Source organism: Rhopilema esculentum, chromosome 16, assembly GCF_057945365.1.
Source record: "Rhopilema esculentum isolate cy_ngs chromosome 16, ASM5794536v1, whole genome shotgun sequence".
NCBI classification, from domain to species: Eukaryota; Metazoa; Cnidaria; class Scyphozoa; order Rhizostomeae; family Rhizostomatidae; genus Rhopilema; species Rhopilema esculentum.
The window spans coordinates 5,041,310-5,063,966 of record NC_142830.1 but is presented as its reverse complement, the minus strand read 5'-3'; the positions used below and the strand labels follow the sequence as shown (position 1 = coordinate 5,063,966).

The window sequence follows — 22,657 nt, the reverse complement described above, 5'->3', positions numbered from 1 at the left end:
ACTAGTACAGTAGACACAAAGATTAGGTCAGAAACCACAACCAATCAACCAATTCTTCCTGCTGGATACGATTGATCAGGTTTTCTGTTGTTGTTGTTTACCTATTATGCGTTTACCACCTGCCACATTGAACGCTGTGCCCTTGAATGAATGAATGGTGAGATTTTTTCAGCAAAGGATTTTGTAGCACAGATCAAAATATACAATGCTGTTAAGCCCCCAACCCCTCCCTGTGGGGTTTGCTCGAAAAGGTTTTCTGTGAATGGTTTCTAAATATTTTGGGACTCTGGTCTAAATATTTTATGCTTGATCTATTAACTAACTTTTTTACACTTATTTTTTATAAGAACAATTTTATAAGAACACGAGCCTCAAAACTGGTCAAAAGTTAAGAAAAAATCAAGAACAAGCTGAGGCTGAGCTTCTGCAAAATGCAATTTTGAACGTTTTTTCTCAAAATCGAGGATTTTTAGAGATGTGTGGGTGCTTTTTCGGTGAATATTCAAATTTGTCAGCAAATTAAGGCTGTCTCACTAACTTTGTTGGCAAATGAGGCCTGAACACCTCCTTAAAGCGAAAAAGCTAGCAATAGCACTGCTTACACCCTCTTAATTTAAGAACAAATTAAGAACAATCCAGCCTCAGATTTTCGAAAAAATTAAGAACAGTCAGCCTGAACTTAAATTTACTGGTTCTTATAAAATAAAGAGTGTAGGTATATTTCTATTATTTGTCTATTTGTCTATCAATTCAGTAGATAACTTTCTGTATCATTGCAATGTCTGCATTTTGGATGTGTAAACATGGTCTACTGAAAATACTCGATGCAAAGAAAATTTCTGTTCTTCGAATTTATGTTCAAAATAAAATCAATACAACAGCTTCTTGTTATTCACATCGATGTGCACTTTGAACCAAACAGGGCCCCCGCCATGGATTTCAAAGTGAGGAGGCTAAAAGATAGAATAAAATTTTAGTTTCCAGAGTCTCCAAAATGGCCGGATAATTTTCACTAGAAATTTCCATTTTACTTAATGTGAAATGTTGCGAAAAACGCAAATCGTCTAAGAGTATTTTGGTTATCTCTCGAATGTAATAACAAGGAAAGTGGTCCAGAAATATTATGGCACAGCCAGAATTCTGATAATGGAAACTATTTATTTCACGTTAATACAACTGCTCAAAAAAGATTTACTGCATGATCGTAAGTTGACACAGTTATAAAAAGTAATCTAATAAACAATGAAGTCAACAAAAAATACCTCTGACAAAATGCTAAGTAAAATGGGCAATAATCATAGAACTATTCTCACAAATGATACTAATAGGTTAATTTTCTGACTTTCGAAAGGAATGTGCCAGCTCAGTTACAAGCCATCAGTTTAAAATCGTCCAAAATGGTTGTATCGCTTGTCATGTCCTTAAAACGAATATGTTTGCTACTTCTGTTAAGTCTAAATCATCAGTAATATCTTTATGCGATGTCAATATTGCCAATGAGTTGAACCTTGTTTGTTTCATGGTGGCTCATAGCCATGTTTTCACCCTTCGCATAATCGAAATGAACGCTCAAGCCTGGTTCACACGCGTGAAGCAAGAGCTGAAGCAAGCAAAGTAGGCATGCGCAGTTAAAACTTTTTGGATGAAGCAAGGATTGAAGCAAAATGTGAAGTAGGCCGTTCACACAGGCGCAAGCAAATTAATCAAATCTGATGTAAAAGTATGGGCTTCCTTTATCGGCTTCAGACGAATTATACATAAAAAGCGACGTGTTCTGTGGAATAAACAAAATTGGACACAGAAGTTTTACTTTCATTAAGATACTCGACACTAGAACGTAGAATATGTAGACGAAAGCAGCTACAAACGAAAACAGCCCTGGCGGGCTCAGTCGGTTGGTCCAATGTATACAATGTGTGTTGATATAGAGAAACTGGACCCTAATCTCTGATTCTGGGTTACGACAAATGTACCCTTTTCTCAGACTCAGACATTCACTGCGAATATTCAAGCTTGGGCAAGTATTTTTGAAACCAATTCATGTAAGAACCGTTCTATTTTATAAACTTATGTCGAAAGGCATATTAAAGAGAAGAATTCATTAAATTTGATTTTAACAACGATTCCTTGTGGTTTTTTACATAAAATAACAAAATAAGACAGCTGTAAAACTTTAAATGCAACATACATTGTGAATTTTTTTTTCTATGAAGAAATGGAAAAGTTGTGTCAAATTCCAAATAATACCTTTCAATGAGTACTAACTAGCAAAGACTTCTTATATTTTCTGAAATTCTTATCTAGGATTACAACAAAAGACTAGATGCTACTGCAAAATTCGTGATACTTCAATAGCTACTGATTTACCAAAAAATTTTCTGTAACAGCATATCAGTAAATTTCTCCCCCTTTTGTGGTTACTACAACAGAGTAAATAAGTAACCCAATTGTCAAGATCCTATGTTCCAGAATTTTAGCTTTCCGATCACCCTTTCTCGGAGTTTTTCCGAACTCATATGATATACGTTTGAACCAATGACTGAGCCCGCTGGGAAAGCAGCTAACAGTTTCAAAATTAATTTTTTGTTCCTATCCCTACAAATCTTGTCAGACTTATCGTAAAGAACAAGGTATTTGCTTACAGCTTCTGCAAGTTTTTTTCCAAGAAGTTATTTTTATTGCATGCAAATGATATTCTTACCATGTGACCCTTATTCACTTCATAATGTGCGCGCTGCGTACGACGTTCACACTACAAAATTTATTGAGCAAGCATGACGCAAAGGTGAAGCAGACGCAGCAGTGAAGCAGGATTATCGAATTTTTTGATATTCTTGCTTCAACGCATGCTTCATGTTTGTTTCACTTGCTTCATGTGTGTTCCCACACCACTTGCTTCTGCTTCCACGTTTGCTTCTGCTTCAGCTCTTGCTTCACATGTGTGAACCAGGCTCCAGCTGTCGCAGTTGTTGGTGCCACTACTAGCAAAAGCTTGACTATTATAAGTACCGACGGGATTATAAGCCAATTATCACGATTACATTGTTTTAGTACTTCTTTGATTTCTAATGTGTGTGAAGGTTTGTTTTTCTTACATATGTTCTTTAATACCTTCAAGCTCAGTGCTAAGCGACGTAACATCAACATCATCACCAAAAATCTTTGTCATCTCCTCAATTTCGTCACTTGCATCTTCACCTTCAATTCCTTTAAGGAGCACCTGTTGCTCAAAGCGGGACATGAGAGCTTGAACGATGGAGTCAATTGCTCCAAATTGCAAAGGTCTATAATAGTCTTCAACTGTTACTGGGTGGTGAATTTCAGCTGATAAATGCCCTTCCACATAGGTTAGAATCGAAAAGTTTGACCGGTTGCGTTTCCTTGGTAAAGTAGGTGATTCGATCTGAGGATGAAGCGAAGCTTTTCTTGACACAACATCAAAAAACAATTCAAAGTTTTCATCACTACACAAGCTCATCAAAGTGTCTTTTGTCAGCAAAGCTAGTCTTCGTGCCGCAATCGCAAGCGATATTTTGCTCTGTAGGGCTTTTGACAAATTGTCTGTGTGGCTATAAAGTCTTTGCCCCAAACATAGACCAAAAAAGGTAAAGCATAAATGTTTTAAGATAAAGCATAAGTAGGGCGCGTCACAATTACCCTTTTCACTCTTAACTGCATCATTTTTTTGCTTAGCAAAAAAGTGGGAGGGCTATAGCCCCCAGCCCCCTTTGGCGAGTTGGGGGTCTCAAAAAACTTTGCTAGCAGCTTCAAAAGTTTCTTAAAACCAATCAATTATAATGTCCTCATCTTCCTCAGAGTCACCAATATCAATTGATATTCCCTTGGACATCTTCTAAACAAATTTCGACAAAATTCTAAGGCTCATACGTAAATATTTACATGGGCTGTAATCAATGCACACAATCTTATCGTCATCACACCCGTCAAGAAACCCACTCAATGCACATGTTTTGAATGTTTGACATTAAGGGCTTAAGAGGGGGCTTGTTTTAAATGTTTGCTTGACAAGGGGGGCTTAAAAAAAGGCGCTTAATATAGCTTTTACGGTAATATATTATTTTCTATATTCCATCTTTTTTGTTGCCCTATCAAGATTCCTGAAAATACAACAGAGTGACTCTGATTCTTTCAATAAAAAATTGCATATCTTGGACACATGGCAAAGAATCACTACTTCTTAACATTTCCCTGCAAACATAGGTTAATATATCAGTACTTGAATTTGTTACATCTAGCATGCCGTTGTGCTTACATTGCCTATCTTGATGTATTATTGCGGTGTTTGTTAAAAACATTCAAGCTTTCCCTAGTCCTTACCAATACCTTTTAATAAAAAGCCTCAGCTAAAGCTGGTCATGATAGAATTGAATAAAAAAACAGTTGGTATAAAATTATAAATGGTTTTGAAAAAGCAGAAACATTTTCGAATAATTCGCAGAAAAGACATGCCGTCAATTACACAACCGCTTTGGTAAGCGTCTACGTAAGGTTCAACACAAAGATTACAAAAAAGAAATTTGACCATTCATGATGCTGCAAACAGACAATGATGCTGCAAGGCGAAAGCCTTTTGCAAAAATTATTTCTAAATTGGTGACTCTAATTTCATATTGATGGCTCAAAGCCTTTTGCAAAAATGGTTTCTAAATTGGTGACTGTAATTTCACATTGATGACTCAATAAACGTTTACATTCACATCATGGAATCGTTGTTCTCTCTATTATGTAGAAGCATTTTTTCTAATTTCTTCTTTTCTTGTGTCGCAGTCTTTCCTGCATTCCAGTTATCGCCTGTTCCATGAATTGTTACTTTTTTTTATTCTTAACAACCCTTTCGGACGCTTCTTTACTACTGATGATTGGTCAGAAAATTGATCGTAAATTTATTCTTTTGGCAACCTGATTGGGCAATCTCAACAGTCATGCGCGCGCGTATTTTGGCTGGCCTTAAATCGAGGCACAACTTGATATATACTTCGACAATTATTTAGACGTTCTATACCCTGAAAAGTGTAAGATGAAAAGTTTATGCTTTAAGATTTATGCTATTTACGTTTTAAAATGTTTGCTTTTTTCAAAGCCATTTATAAAAATTTACCTTGGATTCTTATTTTTAAGCCCTTTTTAATAGAGTACTCAAGTGTGATGTCACAAAAAATCTATTTTTAGAATTTTCGAATTTTGACCATACAACGTAAAAGAACACTATGAAATACTCCCATATATGCAAAATCAGTTAAATTTGTCAAAAATCGGATGAGCTATGGTAAGATTTTAAGTTTGCTAACGGATTTCTGTTATTTTGGGTCACTTCATAAAGTTATGAACTAAGACCAAATTACAGAGGTATGATGTGGCCAGAGCTTGTGCTCATCTGGTCATATCTCAGCCAATTCGTAATACCTCAAAGTGATTTTGCAGATCTAGTGGTATGTTATGATGCTCTTTAAGGTTATGGGTACAAATTTTAAGAATTCTAAAAATAGATTTTGTGACGTCTTCACTTGACAACTCTATTCCATCAGATGAAAATCTAATAATCCCGACTCAGTAGCAGTAAAATCTCAAAAAGGCAAATTTGGTTAATGAGTATTCTAAATCGATACAACCGGTTATCTTGGTTAAATCGACTATTAGATTTGAAATAAGTGAACTATTTCGTTTGATTAATTAAGCAACATCCAAAGAATTTGTCATGCTTTTAACGTTCATGTCAGTATGTAAATTCCCAAGTATTGAAATTTCATCACAACGACTTGTTAAGTGAGCAAGTCCTTTTCCAAGCTCATTCAAGAAATATCAGAATTTTTTTGCAGGTTTATAGATTCTCGATTGTAGCCATTTTTACGATGTATGTTTTCTTCTTAAAGTCCGCATTCGTTATCAGGTAGCATTCTGGGTAGACATCATGGCAGCTTCTGAGACGATGCAGTCAGAAGACATACAAAAATGGATCAAGTTTTTCAAATTAATTTCAAATCACCCTTCAATAAAGTAGATGAAGATTTAACGTTTTCTTGTTGAGATGGAAAAGATGATAACGGATTTAATGTATACAAAATTTATGTTCTGCAGAATTGTCACATAAGAATGAAAGTCACTTCCTCAAAATATTCCTTACAAAATGTCTAGCTGGATCCCTAAACTTTCTAAAGCGATAAAAATACAAGATTGGATTAAAACAGCTACTTAAATGGCCGATCCATAGGAAAATTAGAGATAATTCATTGTACTTTTTCTGCTTCAATACGATTTCAATAAGCAAGACGAGGCAAAACGGAGTCCACGATATGAAATAACAGACAACAATAATCAAGAGTGATGTTGCTTGTTTGGTGCTCGGAATACACTTGCACCGACGTGGAAGCTTTTGTCCCGGCTCGAGGCCCTGCGCACTGCTGCTGTAATTTTCTTCGGGTTCGACGCCAGTGTTTGATCTTAGCACACGCTCAATAAAACGGGAAACCTTTTTTTCTTTCCAATTCACCGAATAAGAAAGGTTTCTAGCGTAGTGCGTTGATATATTAGAAGGGTTTGAAGGTATCAGAATGGGACAGCCAGATTTGTGAACCATCGTAGTTTGAATCGCTTTTCGTTGTTTGCGAATAATTGAATAAATCTGTACATTGGAGAAGACAAGAACGATTATTCCGACACCCCAGGTAAGCACGGTTACAAGGACAGTGAAAATGACTGCATCGTTAGTACCTGACCATTGCTGGGTGGAGCATGCTCCTGTGTTTGGGATGAAACACGCATAAGAGCTGATACCGAGTAAAGGAGGCAAAGCACAAAGGCCACTGTATACCCAGACAAGCAACGCCATTAAAATTGCAGCTGACCTTTTGCGATTTGCTGTGTAACGGAAGGGACATTTGATTGTTACGAGCTGGTCGAAGGACAATGCAACCAGGTTTAAAATTGAGGCTATGCAGAAAAAAAAGTTACTGAAACCAATGAATGTCCAAAAGATTGATCCGTGGCCTAGTTTTCCTTTGATAAGAACATCTGCAGTGAACGGCATAATACAACAAGCAACTAGGAGATCTGACAAGGCCAAGTTGCCGACAAGAATCGATTCGGCTTCTTGTCGTAGTCTTTTTGTTAGAACAATTGAAAGCAAAATCAGCAGGTTGAAGAAAAGTGCAGTCAAATTCATAATCAATGTGACCATTACTGAAATAGCTGTTCCAGTAACGCTCCAATTCTTGGTGACTGGAGCGTAAATATTTGTTAAATTCCCCATTTTGCCCACTCTTCAGATGCAGACGATCCCAGACAACTAAAACAGCTGCATTGGTTGCAAACTCAAGTTTGATGTTCACGCACAAGATATTTAGATTTTATTTCAAATGATTTGACCTTCTGTGTTTTGACTGCAAGAGAGTTAGCTGGACGTGGATGTTTTTGCTAGAAAAAAAGAAAAGCCTTTTTTATTGCTGATTTCCACAAAGTCTCCATTAAAAAAAGGTCAACAAATGAACGATACGATTTTTGAACGGCATGATATAATTTAGATGAAGATTTGCAAAGAAATTCTCACGACAACAGCCGATGTCTTCGGAGACACGACTGATAGCGATAAAAGGGCAACGTAAACTCAGAATCGTCTAAGACGGCTCATGTCCTGGAGGCATCGATTTTTAATGACACCTGTCGCCATTCCCATAGCCTGAATCTCTGATTAAACTTGATGTAGTTTTCAAAATGTATAATAACATATTGCAATTACAATAAAATCATAACAAAACAAAGTGGTTTCTTGCAAATTACAGCAAATATTGACTAAAAAGCTAAATCCGTAAAATTAAAGTGACGTTTTCATGAATAAACCGAAATGGAATCTTGCGAAAATATTAGCTCCATTTCTGTTCAATGGAGACAAAGACCCACAGCTTCAAAATGTAAATACAGACGATAAGGCATTCAATACTACACGAACAACAACGTCAGTGTGGGTTGATATTCAAATAAAAGCCATTTTAGTATCAAAGAACAGCAAACATGGGGTTAAGACAGAGGTAGGGAAATCGGTGTCTCGTCAAAGAAAAATTGAAATTTTTCAAGTAAATGCAGCAGTTGCCTAAGGCTTTTGAAAATGAATAGCTCATTCCTTACAAAACTAAATCCACGGTAATTGTCACATCGTTTTACCAAAAGGCATAACACGAAAATAAATTTAAATATCGATATTTCAAATACTAAAATTCGGATATTCAAGTTAGACAAAACAATCAGAAAAACAGCCAACCTTGACAAGCCTCGGCAGCCCGAAAGGCTTCCCCGACTCAACCACCCTCTAAAACAGCTATTTTATGAAAATTGTAAAAAGTCAATACCCTTACTTTATCATTTACATCAATAGCTTTAAGATTTTTAAATCGATAAATCAAGGGGCGAGCTTTTGAAGAGTATTGAATCAAAAATGCTTGACTATAGCATTGTTTGAACTTTCATGATAAATAATTTCTACTCACGAGCTATAAGTTGATCTTCTTTCGCTTGGGTTTGCTTCTCGTTCCACTTGCTTTCTCAGCTAATTTCTTCTCAATGATTTCCCTTCTCGTGAGGTCTTCATCCTTTGAATGGCGTAGGTTTGAAATAAGAACGGATTTAAAGATTTCCTATCATTTAACATGAGATTTTTTCTCAGATGACAGATGTTCTATCGAAATTATGACGTATACTGACCTCAAGCTCAATGTAGCAGTCAGTATCCCCCAAACCACCTTAGTACCGTGAGTAAGACAATAAACAGGAGCTGGTTAAATGTATACAATCGATTCCTGGATAAACTTAGCCTCCGTTTACCTCAGACCCCCTGTTTATCATTTTCGAGCCTCGTGTCTTGAGAAACTGCAAAGTGTTTACATACAGCACAAACACAATCACACAAAGTGGAATATTCGCAAAACTATGTTAAAGTGCAAGGCGTCAGCTTGCTAGAATCAATTCGCTTTGCACTGAGTTATTTCTTTGCGCAATAGATGCGCAAAGGAAACATTGCTATTAAGCGCTTAAACAGAACAAAGAGCTTTGTGCAAAAAACTGCACAAACGACATATCTTAGGCAAAATATATAAATGAAATGGCAAATAAGCTTACTCCTGGTCCTGGCTGATGACAATAAAACCATAAAGAAATGACAAGCAAGAATGTTCGTTGATTTCATTCAAAATGTTCCTGTAGAGCTGAATTGAGTGACAGCGATCGAAAGAGTGAGTAGAGAAACACTATCATTGCATCCCTATCATTTCGTTTTATCGCTTTATCGCTGTTATTGGAGGCGCATATGGCGATTTCTCACAAATCATTGAGTAAATGCATGTAAGCATGGGACACTGAGATGGCATAAACACGAGGCGAGTGGTTTTTGGCAATTATATTTGGAAAAAAGGTAATTGAAACACACTGATGGCAGAAAAATGGAAGCAAGAAACAATGGGACTCAGATGCACATTTGCACAGTCTGAACATCTAAGCGATGAGAGGATGGGGTGTCAAATTCGAAGCCTGGACGCAAATCTGATAACAAGGGTGATGGTGCTCTTAGATTGGAAATGTACAGTAGCTAAAATCTTTATTTCTTTCATCCTAATTGTTCAGGATAATTCCTCGTATAAAAGAACAGCTGTTTATCATGATTATTTTTCCTCTATTTACAATCGAATTCTTGAAAATAGCTGTAAAGAAGCTCATCATGCAGGGACGACAAAACAAATTGCAGATTAAGGGGAAGTGGGGGGGGGGTAAATGTATTCAATATGCTATCAATATACGAAATGTTTTAGGAGGCTAACGAACCTCAGTCCCTTTCCCTTATAATCCCTGTCATTACGATCTAATCTTGATTCTCCGGAGCTGCAATGTGTCGCATACTTTGAGTGTGAGGGACAGAAACATTGGAGCTTTGAAAGAAACTCTCTGGCTGGTTTTTTGAAAGAATTTGGAATGAAAGAATTTGGAGCATGTGAAGTGAGCATTTGGAGTATGAAATTTACAAAAACATTTCGTTTTCGTTTTTCCACAAGAAATTGGCATTCACAGCATCAACGGTAGATGCAAAGTTAAAATATAGATACAAAAGCGGTAAATGTCCTCAGTGCTGCTGTGCTGAAATTAACTATGGACAATCATGCTAACCCCTGAAAATCTCTAGCTTTGTTCATCAAATCAATGACACATTATACCTTGAAAAATGCATAACCTTTTAAATTCTTGACGATTACCCTTTTACTGCTGTTATAATAGTCTGAGATAGGCACCAGTTATCAGAGGCGGATCCAGAGTGAGTTCCTTGGTGCACAGAACTCAGTCAGTTTTCCAACATATAGCTAAAGGGAGGGGGTTGCAGAAATTTCCACAGAGGCACTGGTTTCAGTCGGGAAAAAATCTATAATTTAGATTTAGTGAGTGGATAGTACCTACCAACCCCCCCCCTACCAAAATGCAAAAATATGAATAATAATGTTGTTACCTGAAAGACCCTAGCCTTGGCCTGGAACTCAGTCAGATTTTTTGCTAGATCCGCCCCTGGTTATGGCCAGGTCAACTGCCTCAATATCTTCATGGATTACTCTATTTTGTCTCCACTAATTTTGGTCTTAACTTCTATATACTCATCGCATCTTTATTGACTGAATGGAACCCTTTTGTCACTGCTTTTTGAACAAATGAAGTTGCATTAGAAATTCATATGGAATTCAACTCCACGTTAACAGCATTGGTATGATCTCATAAAATGATTTTCTTGGACAGTTGATTTAAAAATTCAGCCCCACATCTTGTAAAGATTGATTGTCATCAAATCCTGGTCGTTGAAATCCTCAGTTGAGCATGCCTGGGAATTTTCTTGTTTTAGAGCAAATTCAACAAGTGCATTGCACTAAGTTAGAGCTCGAAAGGAGTTCTGTTTGTAATCTTGAGACTAATTGTACCACACATCCAATTAAAAAAGCTCCCTTTATTATATGGATCTACTCGCAGTCAATTTCCAGAATAAAGCAAAAACCTTCCAAAAAGCGTGTGACTTTGCTGTTGCTGCACATTGCCATGTTATTACAGGTGGTTTCTTTCAGCAAACTCTTAGACTAAAGATATTTGATTACTTCTAGAGAAGTAAATGTTTTGCCTTTTTGCTGGTGCGCAGAAAGAAGGACCTTGAAAGGAAATAGGACCTTGAATACGTCGAAAAGGAATGTGATCGGGTACCCAGAAAGCTTGTGTATTGATGTCTCCGTAAAAGGATTCCAGACACTGATAAGAGAGACTGGGCTTTTGTAGGCACACTACGTGAGCAGAAAGAATACTTTTGAATAAAAGTGGGACATCATCAAGGCCCAACACTAAGCCTATTTTTGCTTGCAGTAATGTTTTACACAATTGGTGCTGGGTTCATGAAGAGATTGCTATGAGGGCTGTTAATCTGGTTATGATGACAGAGAGTGGAGAGAGTCTTAAAAAACTGGGTGAAGCAGCAGATTTGAATGAAAAAAAATTGAAATGAATGTCGTCACAGCCAAAAAAAACCCGGCATCAACTGAAGAAGAAGATGAAGAAAAGAGAACCAATGAAGTCTGTCAATCAGAACTACTTATGCACATATGACAGATGTTCGCTTCAGCAAATAAACGACAGCTTCTCTGCTTGAAAGTGTCAGGCTCTTAGTTCTTAATTAAAAAGATGCGCAGAAAAGGTGCCGGGTCATGACATTTTACTTTACGTTCTTATCTGAAAGGTGTATTTTGTAACTACAATCCTGAGCAGAGAGATTTTGCACTCCCTCCCCTTCAACGTTCAATGCCAAGATCTCTGCTTTTAAAATCTACTCTCTCACTTTGAATAGGAAGAGGGATGGGTAGATGACAGACTCAACATGCATTATACCGGGTACGTGTTTAGGGGTTTGTCTCAACCGTTCTTTCTGATATTTAGGTCAGTGGTACATTCAATTGCTGTATCTTGGTACCAAAAAATTGCTCAGAGGACAATTTCCAAGGCTCCTTAATATAATAAAGGCGGCATTCAGGCTCTTAAATTCTCCTTTTCAGAAGTCGAATGGAAAACAACTAAGTACAAAAAGTCAGACAAGAATCGCTAAAATTGTGAGCTGCTTCTCAGGCTTGAGGCTAGCACACGTTGTTCACGCACAAGTGCATTCTCACTTAACGAGAAACGCCTGTCCACGTCCGAGTCAGCATAAATAGTTAGCAATTAATAAATAATAAATAACTAATAATAAGTAGTCAGCAAACTGTTATTGCACTGAAGAGGCAAACGAGTGACTCGTCTGAGTATATCACTTCAAAAAAAGGGCCTCAGTCAGCAAAATAGTCCGCAAGCAAAAGCAAAAAACGAAGGCTATATAGAAAAAAATCCTCACTTCGTAGAAGCTGCCAAGGGAGCAGGAAGAAAGTTCACGGGGAGACAGTTGACAACAAGGGAGCCTAAACGGAAGGTTTTTGCAATAGCAAGCTTTTATCTTGCCTTGAAGAAAGAATGGTTTTGTTCTTTCTTTGGGACTCGACCGGTGCACCACTTTCATAGCTAATGCTAACCATTCGGGCATCTATACTCCGAAGGTTTTCAGAGGAAATCAACTATCAGGTAAGATAACTAATGCTATTGCAGAAAGAAGCTTACAACCCGCTGTTTTAGAAAAGGATGAAAGCAAACCATTCAGACGAACAGATCAATTTCTGCAACCTATGCACTTTCAAAGATATTCGCACAAAGGAGCACGAAAACAGATGGTCCCTTTCACCAGGGAAATACAGCATGCATCTACTACGATGTTGTTGGCAATAAAATTTCGATGATACAAACAAAAAGAATGGAAACAGACGAATTTAAATCACACAATTAAATGTTGGATATCACATTCAAAATTTTCAAACTTCAAGCTCATGACTTCAATTTTCAAATCGATGAGATTTAGCTTACTTTTAAAACGTTGTTAGTACAAATTAGGACCAAATGAAAGAAAATCTTTCAAATATTCTTAAATTATTCTAAACAAAAACAAAGTTTGAAAAAAGAAATCGGGAATGGTAGATTCAAAAAATAGAAGCAGAAAATTAAGTTAAAAACGTGGTTTTCACAACAGGTGAAACTCATTTCTACCAGAACTGCTCGACTAGGAATGATGTATGCAGTGGACAATTGTACTTAAAACTACTTTTTACATTCAGACTAAACAAAATCAAGTTGCTAATGAAGCAATCCACAGCTACTAAAAATTTGACTATAGAATGAAGCAATCCACAGCTACAAAAATGATGACTCGAGAAATAAAAGAGGATAACAAGAGATTACGCAAACGTTTTCCACTTTACACAAACCAGGAGCAATCCATATCTAGCCACACTCATTCCAACCCAGTTTTATATGATCGTGTTAATGAAAAAAGGTTTAAAGTAAAACTCACGGAGTTTTGGTGCAAACAAGTGGAGGTACTGCCTTCCTCATCTGCTAATGACGTCATTTGCGTTGATGTGTTACTAGTCACTTCTTGGTCTGTATCCTGTTCCTTAACACCTAGCACAACAAAATATTTTACTAACAAGATTTCCTAATATTCATGAAAAAAGATCAGAGAATACAACATAAACTGAATTTAAAAGCCAGGAAAGGTATATTTTCCAAACCTTGGTTTAAATACAGGAGACTGAGTAGTTTGCAAAGTAGCATTCGCACTGTGTCCTTCTCTATATTTGAATTTTTATGTTAGTAAGCTGGAATATTTTTACAGCTTTTGACTTCATCATATGGTGTCTCAACGAATAGTGGCGTTTATACAGTCAAGTTACAGAGTTAAGATCGAATGTGTGAGCTATACAGTATTATGTATCAAGTACGTTATATCCGAAATACGTTGTAACGAGGGTAAGTGAAAATCGATTAAAACCAAGCACACCTTTTGCAGGGAACAAGCACACCAGTACGTTATATCCGAAAGTACGTAATAACCGAGTACGTTGTAAAGGGATTCTACTGTAACAGCTTCAAGCTGCTTTGTTTAGAAAAAAGGTTTAACCAAGTTAATTGCTCTGGAGTTATGATTGTTATTATATTCCGAGACCGACAGAATTTTTTCGGTCTTCGAATTATTGGGGGCACGACACTTCAGCTCCAATAGCCGTTAAAGCCCTGTAAGGCACTTTTGATCAGAAGATGACAAGGTAATCTAAAGATGAATGAGAAATACATAAGTAACTAGCACACATGATTAAATGCACAAAGTCTTTCGCAAGGAAAAAGCAGAATTTTGAATGGGGCGAGGAAAACAGGAATTTTAACAGAAGACGGTAACTGATGATAGCGGTCCAGAGGATATTGTGTCAACTGAAAATCTTGAACTCATCGATGCCAAGATAACATACTCACGATCATGACTTGACATTTTTCCGTCTTGCCTTCTCAGTACAACTTTTCCAAACAGTTTCTGGCAGTGTTCATCTGTAAATGCTTTAATGGGGTTCGCGACAACTTCTGAAAACTCCTTATGATAAAAAATTTACTTTAGTTTGAATGAAATGATATAAAAAGCTGCTCAATTCTACTCAACCTCTCGAAAGCCTTTTGTTACCGAATTTAAAGAAATGAAAATATCATTATGTGTGTATTCTTGCGCTCGTGGTTGATAGAAATGAACACAAATACAGTACATACTTTTTTTAAGAATACATTATATAAGAATATTAAGGCTTCAAATTGCAGAAATTTAACAATAATTTAGGAATAATGCAAGGCTTGAAATTCATCAAGAATTAAATTTTTTGTTTATTATAAATTTTTTGGAAAGCAAAGCAAATGCGAGTTTCACGCTTCATGTTTTGAAATAGACGTATCCTGCCTTTGGGTCATTAGCACCACAATGTGACCTAGTTACACCTTGAATCGCTTAAGAATATATTAAGAATAACCTTAGTTTGTGCATACAATTCAATTTTATCAAATCAATAACAGCGACCTTTAATAATGAAACTCGATAATAAAGAAAGCAGATTGAACGACTTAAGCAACTGCTTTCGCAGTTGTAGAGAGGACACGCAGCCAGTGCATTTCCTCTAAAATTTAGTGTTTATATGCAAAAATATTCCAAATTGCGACAGTACCGGCTCATGACCTGTGGTTTTAGTCATGGATCAACAAAAAGCAAGATTCAATCAATTTTAAATGCATCATATGGGTTTAGTTTACACAGTTGATGCTGTAAAATAAGATGATACCTGCCTCTGACTGAAAGCGCTGTTGTAGGAAAGTGGATGACACAAAAAGTTCGGTTTCCAAATTCCCTAGAACAAGCAGCGGCAAGCAAATTATTTTCTAGGCAAATCAGTAATAAGTGAACAAATTTAAAATGATCTACTTTTCTAAAAGGAAAATGCGTATTGCTTTCCAAGACTGTTGAAAGTATTTCGCACTCGGAGAAAAAGTATAAAAAGTCCTTTGCAAGATCAGAATTTGAAAATTGCGAACAAAAATGTAATGGAAAAACCAATAATGTTAGGTTATTTCAAAGGCAGCTTTACTTTAATTTCAAACCTCTATATCTATATTTATTTATTTCGTTACATTTGTTTCCTTATCTTTAGCAATGGACAGCAATGGATCTTGCTATTTCTTATGCCATTTGGTGTGTCCTGAGTAGAGCTTGCACCCACTTCAACTCATTATTGTTATCAGGTCTATGATGTTTATTTCTTCTTTACTCACCTTCTGTTGGGTCTACCTTTAAGCCACCCCATCAATGTCAAATGTTGTTCTACTTTCATTTTAGCAGTCTGAATGGGAATGATCTTAATGAGCAGGCCCTTGATATGAATTTCATCTGATAACACTGATAAAGGTGAATAGGATATCCCTAAATGCACAAATAAAAGCACTTACTTCTACTTGGGGTAGCTCCTTGATCTTTCATGTCTTGTATTTCAACATCTTTCTTTTCAATAATACTGAAAAGCTCATTTTGTCTCTTGCTGAGTTCACCAATGATTGAAAACAATGATAAAAGCATATTCTGAGCAATCTATAGAATTAAAACAGGAATTTATGTTAGTTTGCAAAGGTAAGCTTTTGAATGGTTTTATCAACAAGACAGATGTGCTAAGCTGATTTCAAAGACAAGTGCTGATGATGTAGAGACTAGTCAAGATACATTTTAGACAATCTTTGGTAACTGTTTGACACAAAAAACAATATTACCATAAACCAAGAGCATGTTCCTTTGTGACACATCTTATTTCATTGCTATAACTATCAGGTAATGAACAAATGGTGAACATAATTCTATATCTGGATCCACAAGAACATGATTAGAAGGCAGGCTATTTATACACTCCTTGTTCTAACCTGTTCTGACCATCAATCATTAACATAGCTTTAAAGAAGGAAGAATACAAACCCTCCCTGTCTGCAAAAAGTTGGAATTTTTTCATACAGACTGATTCTAAAATAATTTGTTAATATATTTGTTTCTACCTAGCATCCACTAATCATTAATCCAAAAAACTGACAAGCTATGCTTATCACGCAGTGTCAATGTCATGGTCTTTTACTAATCCAAAAACTGACAAGCTAATCCTTATCATGCAGTGTCAATGTCATGGTTGATGTGACCACATATCATGCTTCCTATGCCTGTGAAATTACAGAAAGCTTTCCACTCTCCTCAGCGCTATTGAATGTCTGACCCTGGCATGTTCGCAATCCCTTACCATCAAGCCCTCCCCACACCTTAACCCAAGACAAACAAAAGACAACCTAACTCAACAAATGACTCTAAAATAGCTATCACTGTAGACTTTTAAGGAACTTTAAATTTTCAAATGTGAGATAGAGAAATACTTTTAGCAAACTCAAGACTTGATACAGTTAAGTGAATAATTACAATGCTGCTATTGTTTTAATACAAAATACAATCGTAGTGCAGATTTGAGGAGCATTTTTTGTCAGATTAAAAGAGCACTGAAGTGATACTTTATCCGAAAGCAGATCTGAGAATAGCCATCAAGGTAGAAATTTTCAATCTCATTCACTTGGAGCATTTGGGTATGAAAAGACCTTTGGCCAGAAAAAAGCTACAAAAAGGGGAACATCTAAAAATGTACTTACAAGAGAGTTATTTGACATTTTTGCTAGGTCAAACCTCCATGAAAATGGAACTTCTTGACTTAACTTAAACTTCAATAAAATTCTTAAAGCTGTATCATCTTGCTCCTGCCAGTAAAATGGTAAATATTTGAATAAAGATGCAATTAGCAAAAAATTGCAAAGCTATCAAATAGAACTTGAAAAATTTCAAAGTAATTTGCAAAAAAATTTCCTATCACAAAAAATAGATTTGTTACGCCTCTATACAAAGCAAAATTCTGAAAATTTTTAAGCAAAGAAACAGAGCCTCGAAGAAAAAAAATTCAGAGCTGATAATCATATTTTTAAAAAATGAATGCAATGTTCAATGTTTGCCTTTTTTAGTAGGTAGCATAATTTTTTCTTAGATAATTTTGGGAAACCCAATGCATACTCTAATGTTTATGTGTTTATCAATCTGTTGATAACTTGCTTGTTGAACAGAATTAGTTGCTTTATTACAGATAATAGATAAATCTCAGTTGTTGCAGTTAACAAACTACAAGGCATAGTTGTCTTGCAGTTGATTGGCTTGATTATCTGTTCCTCCATTGTCAATATATGAGGTAGAATAAGACTTACAAAGAATCTTTGGTATTTCTTGTAGAATGTAGAGGTTCAGAGGAAGATGAATAGAATTGTGTTGTTCTGTCTGTATCTTAGACATAAACCGGCAAAATACAAACTGATTCTCTATAGATAATAGCATAAGCATCACCAAGGCAACAAAGGGGCTACTTCCTATTGATATCAAGGTTGATTCACAATTTTTTCATTCCAGAACAGTATGATACTACACAAACACATGTGAAACATCAAGCAAAATGTGCTTAAAACTGGTCCTTAAAGAATTTTGCCATAATTTCTTAACAGTAAACAAGCCTAACCTTGTAAACATTGAATTTTTCTTTACATGATAGCTCATCACATTTGGTCTTGATTTCATTGAAAATATAATCTAAATTTGCTTCAATCTTCGGATTTAGTTCCTGCAATGAAACAAAGATTTTAAAATTTTAAAAACTTAAGATTAGCAAAAAAATTGAAATAAATTAGTGAGATATAAGTCTTTGGATGAATCTAGAATTGATATGATGCACTATTGAAGCATCTGCAAGTACTAAATTGCAATTTTTTCTTACATTCTGGTGAGAAAAATGAAATAAAGTTATAAGTGGTGGATCGGAATAGGGGGGCTATAAATGAAAGCTAATTTTGGTAATGCTGTAAGTAAATGCAAAACATTTGTTCTTGAAATATATTATATCTATACCAGTGGGTTTCATTTCGATGAAATCTTGCATTTTAAGCAAGCTGGTTTTTGATTATAGGATTTTCGTTTTATCTGAGAAAAAGGTGTTTATTTCCTCATAAGCTTAATGCAATGCTTCAGGCATTACCTATTTTCAAGTAACAAAATCTAAAAAAATTAAAATTATGGTTTTATATTTCAAAAAGGGGTGTAAACTTAAACCATCTAGAAATTAAATAATTACACCACATGTACTTCAGTTTCTTCACAGTAAAGGCAAAATAGCTAGGAGTGGAAAAATTCTCAAAGGCTTATACGATGAGGGGAAGGTATAAGATGTAGGTTTGCTTTGAAAAATTGTGCTAAGTCACGAATGGAAGAATTAGATTCCACATGTGTTCCACATGGATCTTTTCTTGGATTTCTCATATTAATAATTTGTATCAATGAGTAAAGCGCAGTAGAAGATAAAAGCCTTTTCGATTGTAGGCATCAATAAAAAAAGCTAGATTCTGGTTTATTTTCAACAAGAAATTGTGTTACCAATCTAATGGCACAGGTATTTGATATTAAACCTTATCATTAAACATGGAGCCAAACCTTCCAGAGACTAAATCTCTACCGTCTCCTTGGTGGCGGAACAAAAAAAGCTAGACTCTGATTTATTTTCAACAAGACCTAATTGCACACGTATTTGATAATACTTTGTATCCTATCTAGTTCATGTCAATTTTTTGAGCGTTTCATTCCTTCAAATAAAAAGAGTTAGATGTTTTGAGAAAAAAATTTGATTTATTATTGACCGTACGCCCCAGCATTCATGGGTGATTCACAGGGAATCCCCTGCCTTTCTGAACAGGACTCATCACATAGCCGTGGGAACTTTGTCTTGTGTTCACTGGGCCTAAAGTGGTCGGTTAACTTTATTGAGTATTGACAGAAAACGATTGGCAATAACCCCGACATTACGTGAAAGTGGATAAAGAAGAGTTGCCGAATACATGAATATAATCATCTGTTAGTTTTATTGGTTTCTTTACTTTTTTCATGTTTGAAAATTTGACACGTCAGGTACAGATTTTACACGAAGGGTACCATTTGCATGGGAGCGACGGCTCAGGCAGGCCCACTATGGCTGGGCATAACTTCTGCACAAAACAGTAACTTTCGTTCAAGATTACTGAACTTACCTTGCATTTCTTCAAAAAATCCTTCTTTGTGACAGATTCTTGCCAAAAGTGGGAGCCATCAAAGGCATTTATATTGTAAGTCAATTCTTTATGTACAAAATTTGAGTTTATCATCAAACAGGAGCCTGGCAGGTCAAGAGGAACAGTTTTCCATAGAGGAACAGCCTGTAAAGAATCTATGAGTTCATCGTCCATCTTGTTTTTCCTTCCCAATCGAAAACGAGGTTACGCTGTTCTCATCACCGGGGAGATGTCACAAAGTATTTTGTGAAAAGCAACACATTTTTTGAGTTATGGCGTTATGACAAATCGATAATTGTAATTCAAGCTCCCTCAGGGGACAAATTCAAATGAAGCTGTAAGATGGAGTTGTTCCAAAGTTTTAGAACAGATCAAGAGCTTCACAAAGGACACAACGCCCTTTACGCTAAGTGGAGCTCTCGAGGCAAAGAACTGAGAATGCTTATTGGTACGATATTAGTGGAGCAGTTGTTAAAGTCCTACAATTCTGACCTTTCGGACAAATACTTTTTGCGAAATTTTCTTATTGATGAATAATATGGCTTCGACCTCTTATGAAACTTTGTCTTTGCCTTTCTATGAAACTTTCTAAAGAATAGAAGATTTGAAAGAAGAAGAAAAAAGAAAAACCTGTTAGTTTTTATAAAATAACCTCAAAATGAAAATTAAAATATTCTCACTTTTACCTCACGATATTGTTTAGAGATTTAAAAGATGGAGTTCAGGGGATTTGTACCTGTCAGTTTCTGCCAGAAAATGAAATGTAATCTTTAATTTTGTATCCATAATTCCTTTATTTGTACTAACTGGTAGCTATATTCGATTTTGATTAGTTAACATTATATATTTACGTATATATTGTTAGCTATTGTTTCTTCCATCGAAATAAAATAAATTTACAACAACAACATATATGATAGACTCCCTAACCTATTTTCACTTTCCTGTTTCAGAAAAAAATCTTGAGGTGTATTCGTTTCTAACAGTTTTCCGCCTCATCTTCACCAATTCCCCATTAATCAAAAATTCCTCGTCAGGCAACTGTGGGTAGCAATTTTATAGATTTTTTTTCTCTAAAAACAGTTTAAAAATGATAGATAATCATCTAATTGCTTCGTGTTCTTAATAAAATGCTTAGCTCGATAGAGGCTTTTTCCGAGAGAGCCAGTGGTGGCGCCAGGGGAGAGCTAGGAGGGCTACAGCCGCTCCGTTGAAAGCATCTAGCCCCCCATCGGAGGAAATTTTAGGTTCTTGTCGGAGAAAATTTGACATAATAACGTACGAAAACTGCATATTTTAGTCATTTTAGCCCCTCTGTTGGAAGATTTCTGGCGCCACCTCTGAAAAGAGTTCCTCCTTAATCATTAATCCTTAAAACCGATCTTGTACAGTTTGCTTCATCATTGGTACAACTTAAATGATTTGTTGATGCAAGTTCATGTGTAATTATTGGTACCGAGCAACTTTGTAAAATTACATTTAGGACGAATTGATAAATAAGATGCTGAAACTGAAAAATATGAAGACTGAAAAACTGGAAAACGGGGAAATGACTACGGACAGAGCTCTTCCAAACTTAAAACTCTATATCAGTAAATGTTGCTATTAAACAAGTTTGTTCCTTGGTAAAGAACTTAAATTTAGGCTTGGTTAACTAAATAACGACATCAGAAGAATTTGTGGTCACGGTTTGAAAAAGGTGCCGTTAAAATGACACTGGTAATTAAAATTAAAGTGACAATATTGTTTTGGTATAATAATTTCGAACAGGCTTGAGAGTATTATGAGTTGGATCAGGAAAATACGGAAAAAAATTATTGGACCGAATGAGATTCGACAAGGACAGATTGAGTGAACTTTTGGGTATGACTCTCCCCCCCCCCCCCCCATACATGTAATAGTATACCCTACATCATCGCTTGAAATAAGGAATATAAATCTAAAATATTTTTTTCCTTGCAACTTTAATGTTAAGTAAAGAGAATGGTGGTTTGAAAAGACAATCCATTCCAAACAATTTCTTTCATAATTAACAAGAAAGAAAGTTCGTGATGATTTTGATATTCATGAAATTTAGGTTCATGGTTCCTTTAAAGACATTTTGAGGAACTTCAATTTTGAAAGAAATTCATGGAGTACAAAATTTTGAAAAAGTACTAACGACATACGAATAATTTTGGAAAAGGGAAGCTGCAGGTAAAAAAAATGCATAGGCAAATTTGCACAGTTCCTCTTGCAATTGTCGCAACAAGCTACTATCCGTTGCGTACAGACAGGGCTGTCGCTTGCTGTTGTACAGAAGGCAGTGTTCACAACTTACTTGCCGCCAAATTAGTGAGTCACCCTTTTTTGCCGACAAGCTATCAGATTTGCCGAAGACGCACACCTAGATGGCAAAGAAATCCTCGTCTTTGAAACGAAATTTCCATTGCACAGCCCTAAATACAAGAAATAGACATATTTTAGCTTTCCATATTTTATCTTAAATTTTATTGTCTGCCTGTGGCGCATATATTCAAATTGAAAAACAACTTTGTTAATCTCAACACAGGTTTTAAGTAATTTCCGAAAAAATATTCCTTTGAGAACTTCAAACCAACGTCACTAGAGATAGAAAAAAGAGAATTTCTAATTAAAAAAATACGAGAAGCAGACTTTGAATAAGCACCCAAAAGGTCAGTTAGGAGAAGACAACAGAGTTGCTTGTTGAATATTTGTCAGTGCAGAAATGATTACCGGCTAGATTTAGGCTGTTTTTCGTAATGACGCGGCCAAATATCGGCGCCTTAGCAGTCAAATGACAATGCATTCTGCTTTATAAGACTGAAGCTAACAGAATAAGACCGAAAATGTTAATAACAGAGAGCTTGACAAACTCGCTGTCAACTATCTGACAAATCCAAAACGAACACCAAATATTAAAAAACCGTTATACTTAGACCCAGTGCTTGGGCAATAAACAAGCCCCAAGTAGGGATAAATTTTATCAGAACTTTTGCCGACATAATTAATAAATAATGTTTACCATCTTGGATCTCTC

General features: G+C 35.9%; 1 protein-coding gene across 5 annotated transcripts; it reads right to left on the bottom strand.

The window, feature by feature from the left end:
- Positions 1-8: 8 nt before the first annotated feature.
- Positions 9-22,627, bottom strand: LOC135682854 (5-hydroxytryptamine receptor 1D). Of its 5 annotated transcripts, XM_065197927.2 has the most exons (9): positions 19,597-20,124; positions 18,042-18,143; positions 17,137-17,241; positions 15,913-16,051; positions 15,256-15,317; positions 14,407-14,521; positions 13,448-13,557; positions 8,499-8,600; positions 7,263-7,431 (listed from the first exon to the last, which is right to left on the bottom strand). In XM_065197927.2, exons 1-8 carry the CDS (start codon positions 19,789-19,791, stop codon positions 8,502-8,504), a joined length of 927 nt encoding a protein of 308 aa, XP_065053999.2. In that variant the 5' UTR covers positions 19,792-20,124; the 3' UTR covers positions 7,263-7,431; positions 8,499-8,501. The 5 variants fall into 5 exon arrangements, with proteins under 5 accessions (XP_065054000.2, XP_088969141.1, XP_065053998.1 ...); XM_065197928.2 differs by lacking the exons at positions 7,263-7,431; positions 8,499-8,600 and adding an exon at positions 9-141 and having other exon boundaries at positions 19,597-22,627; XM_065197930.2 differs by lacking the exon at positions 17,137-17,241 and having other exon boundaries at positions 19,597-20,127.
- Positions 22,628-22,657: the final 30 nt, after the last annotated feature.

Excerpts from the sequence above, each read along its gene's own strand:
- LOC135682854 (XM_089113015.1), bottom strand. The coding sequence starts at position 7,267 with ATGGGGAATTTAACAAATATTTACGCTCCAGTCACCAAGAATTGGAGC.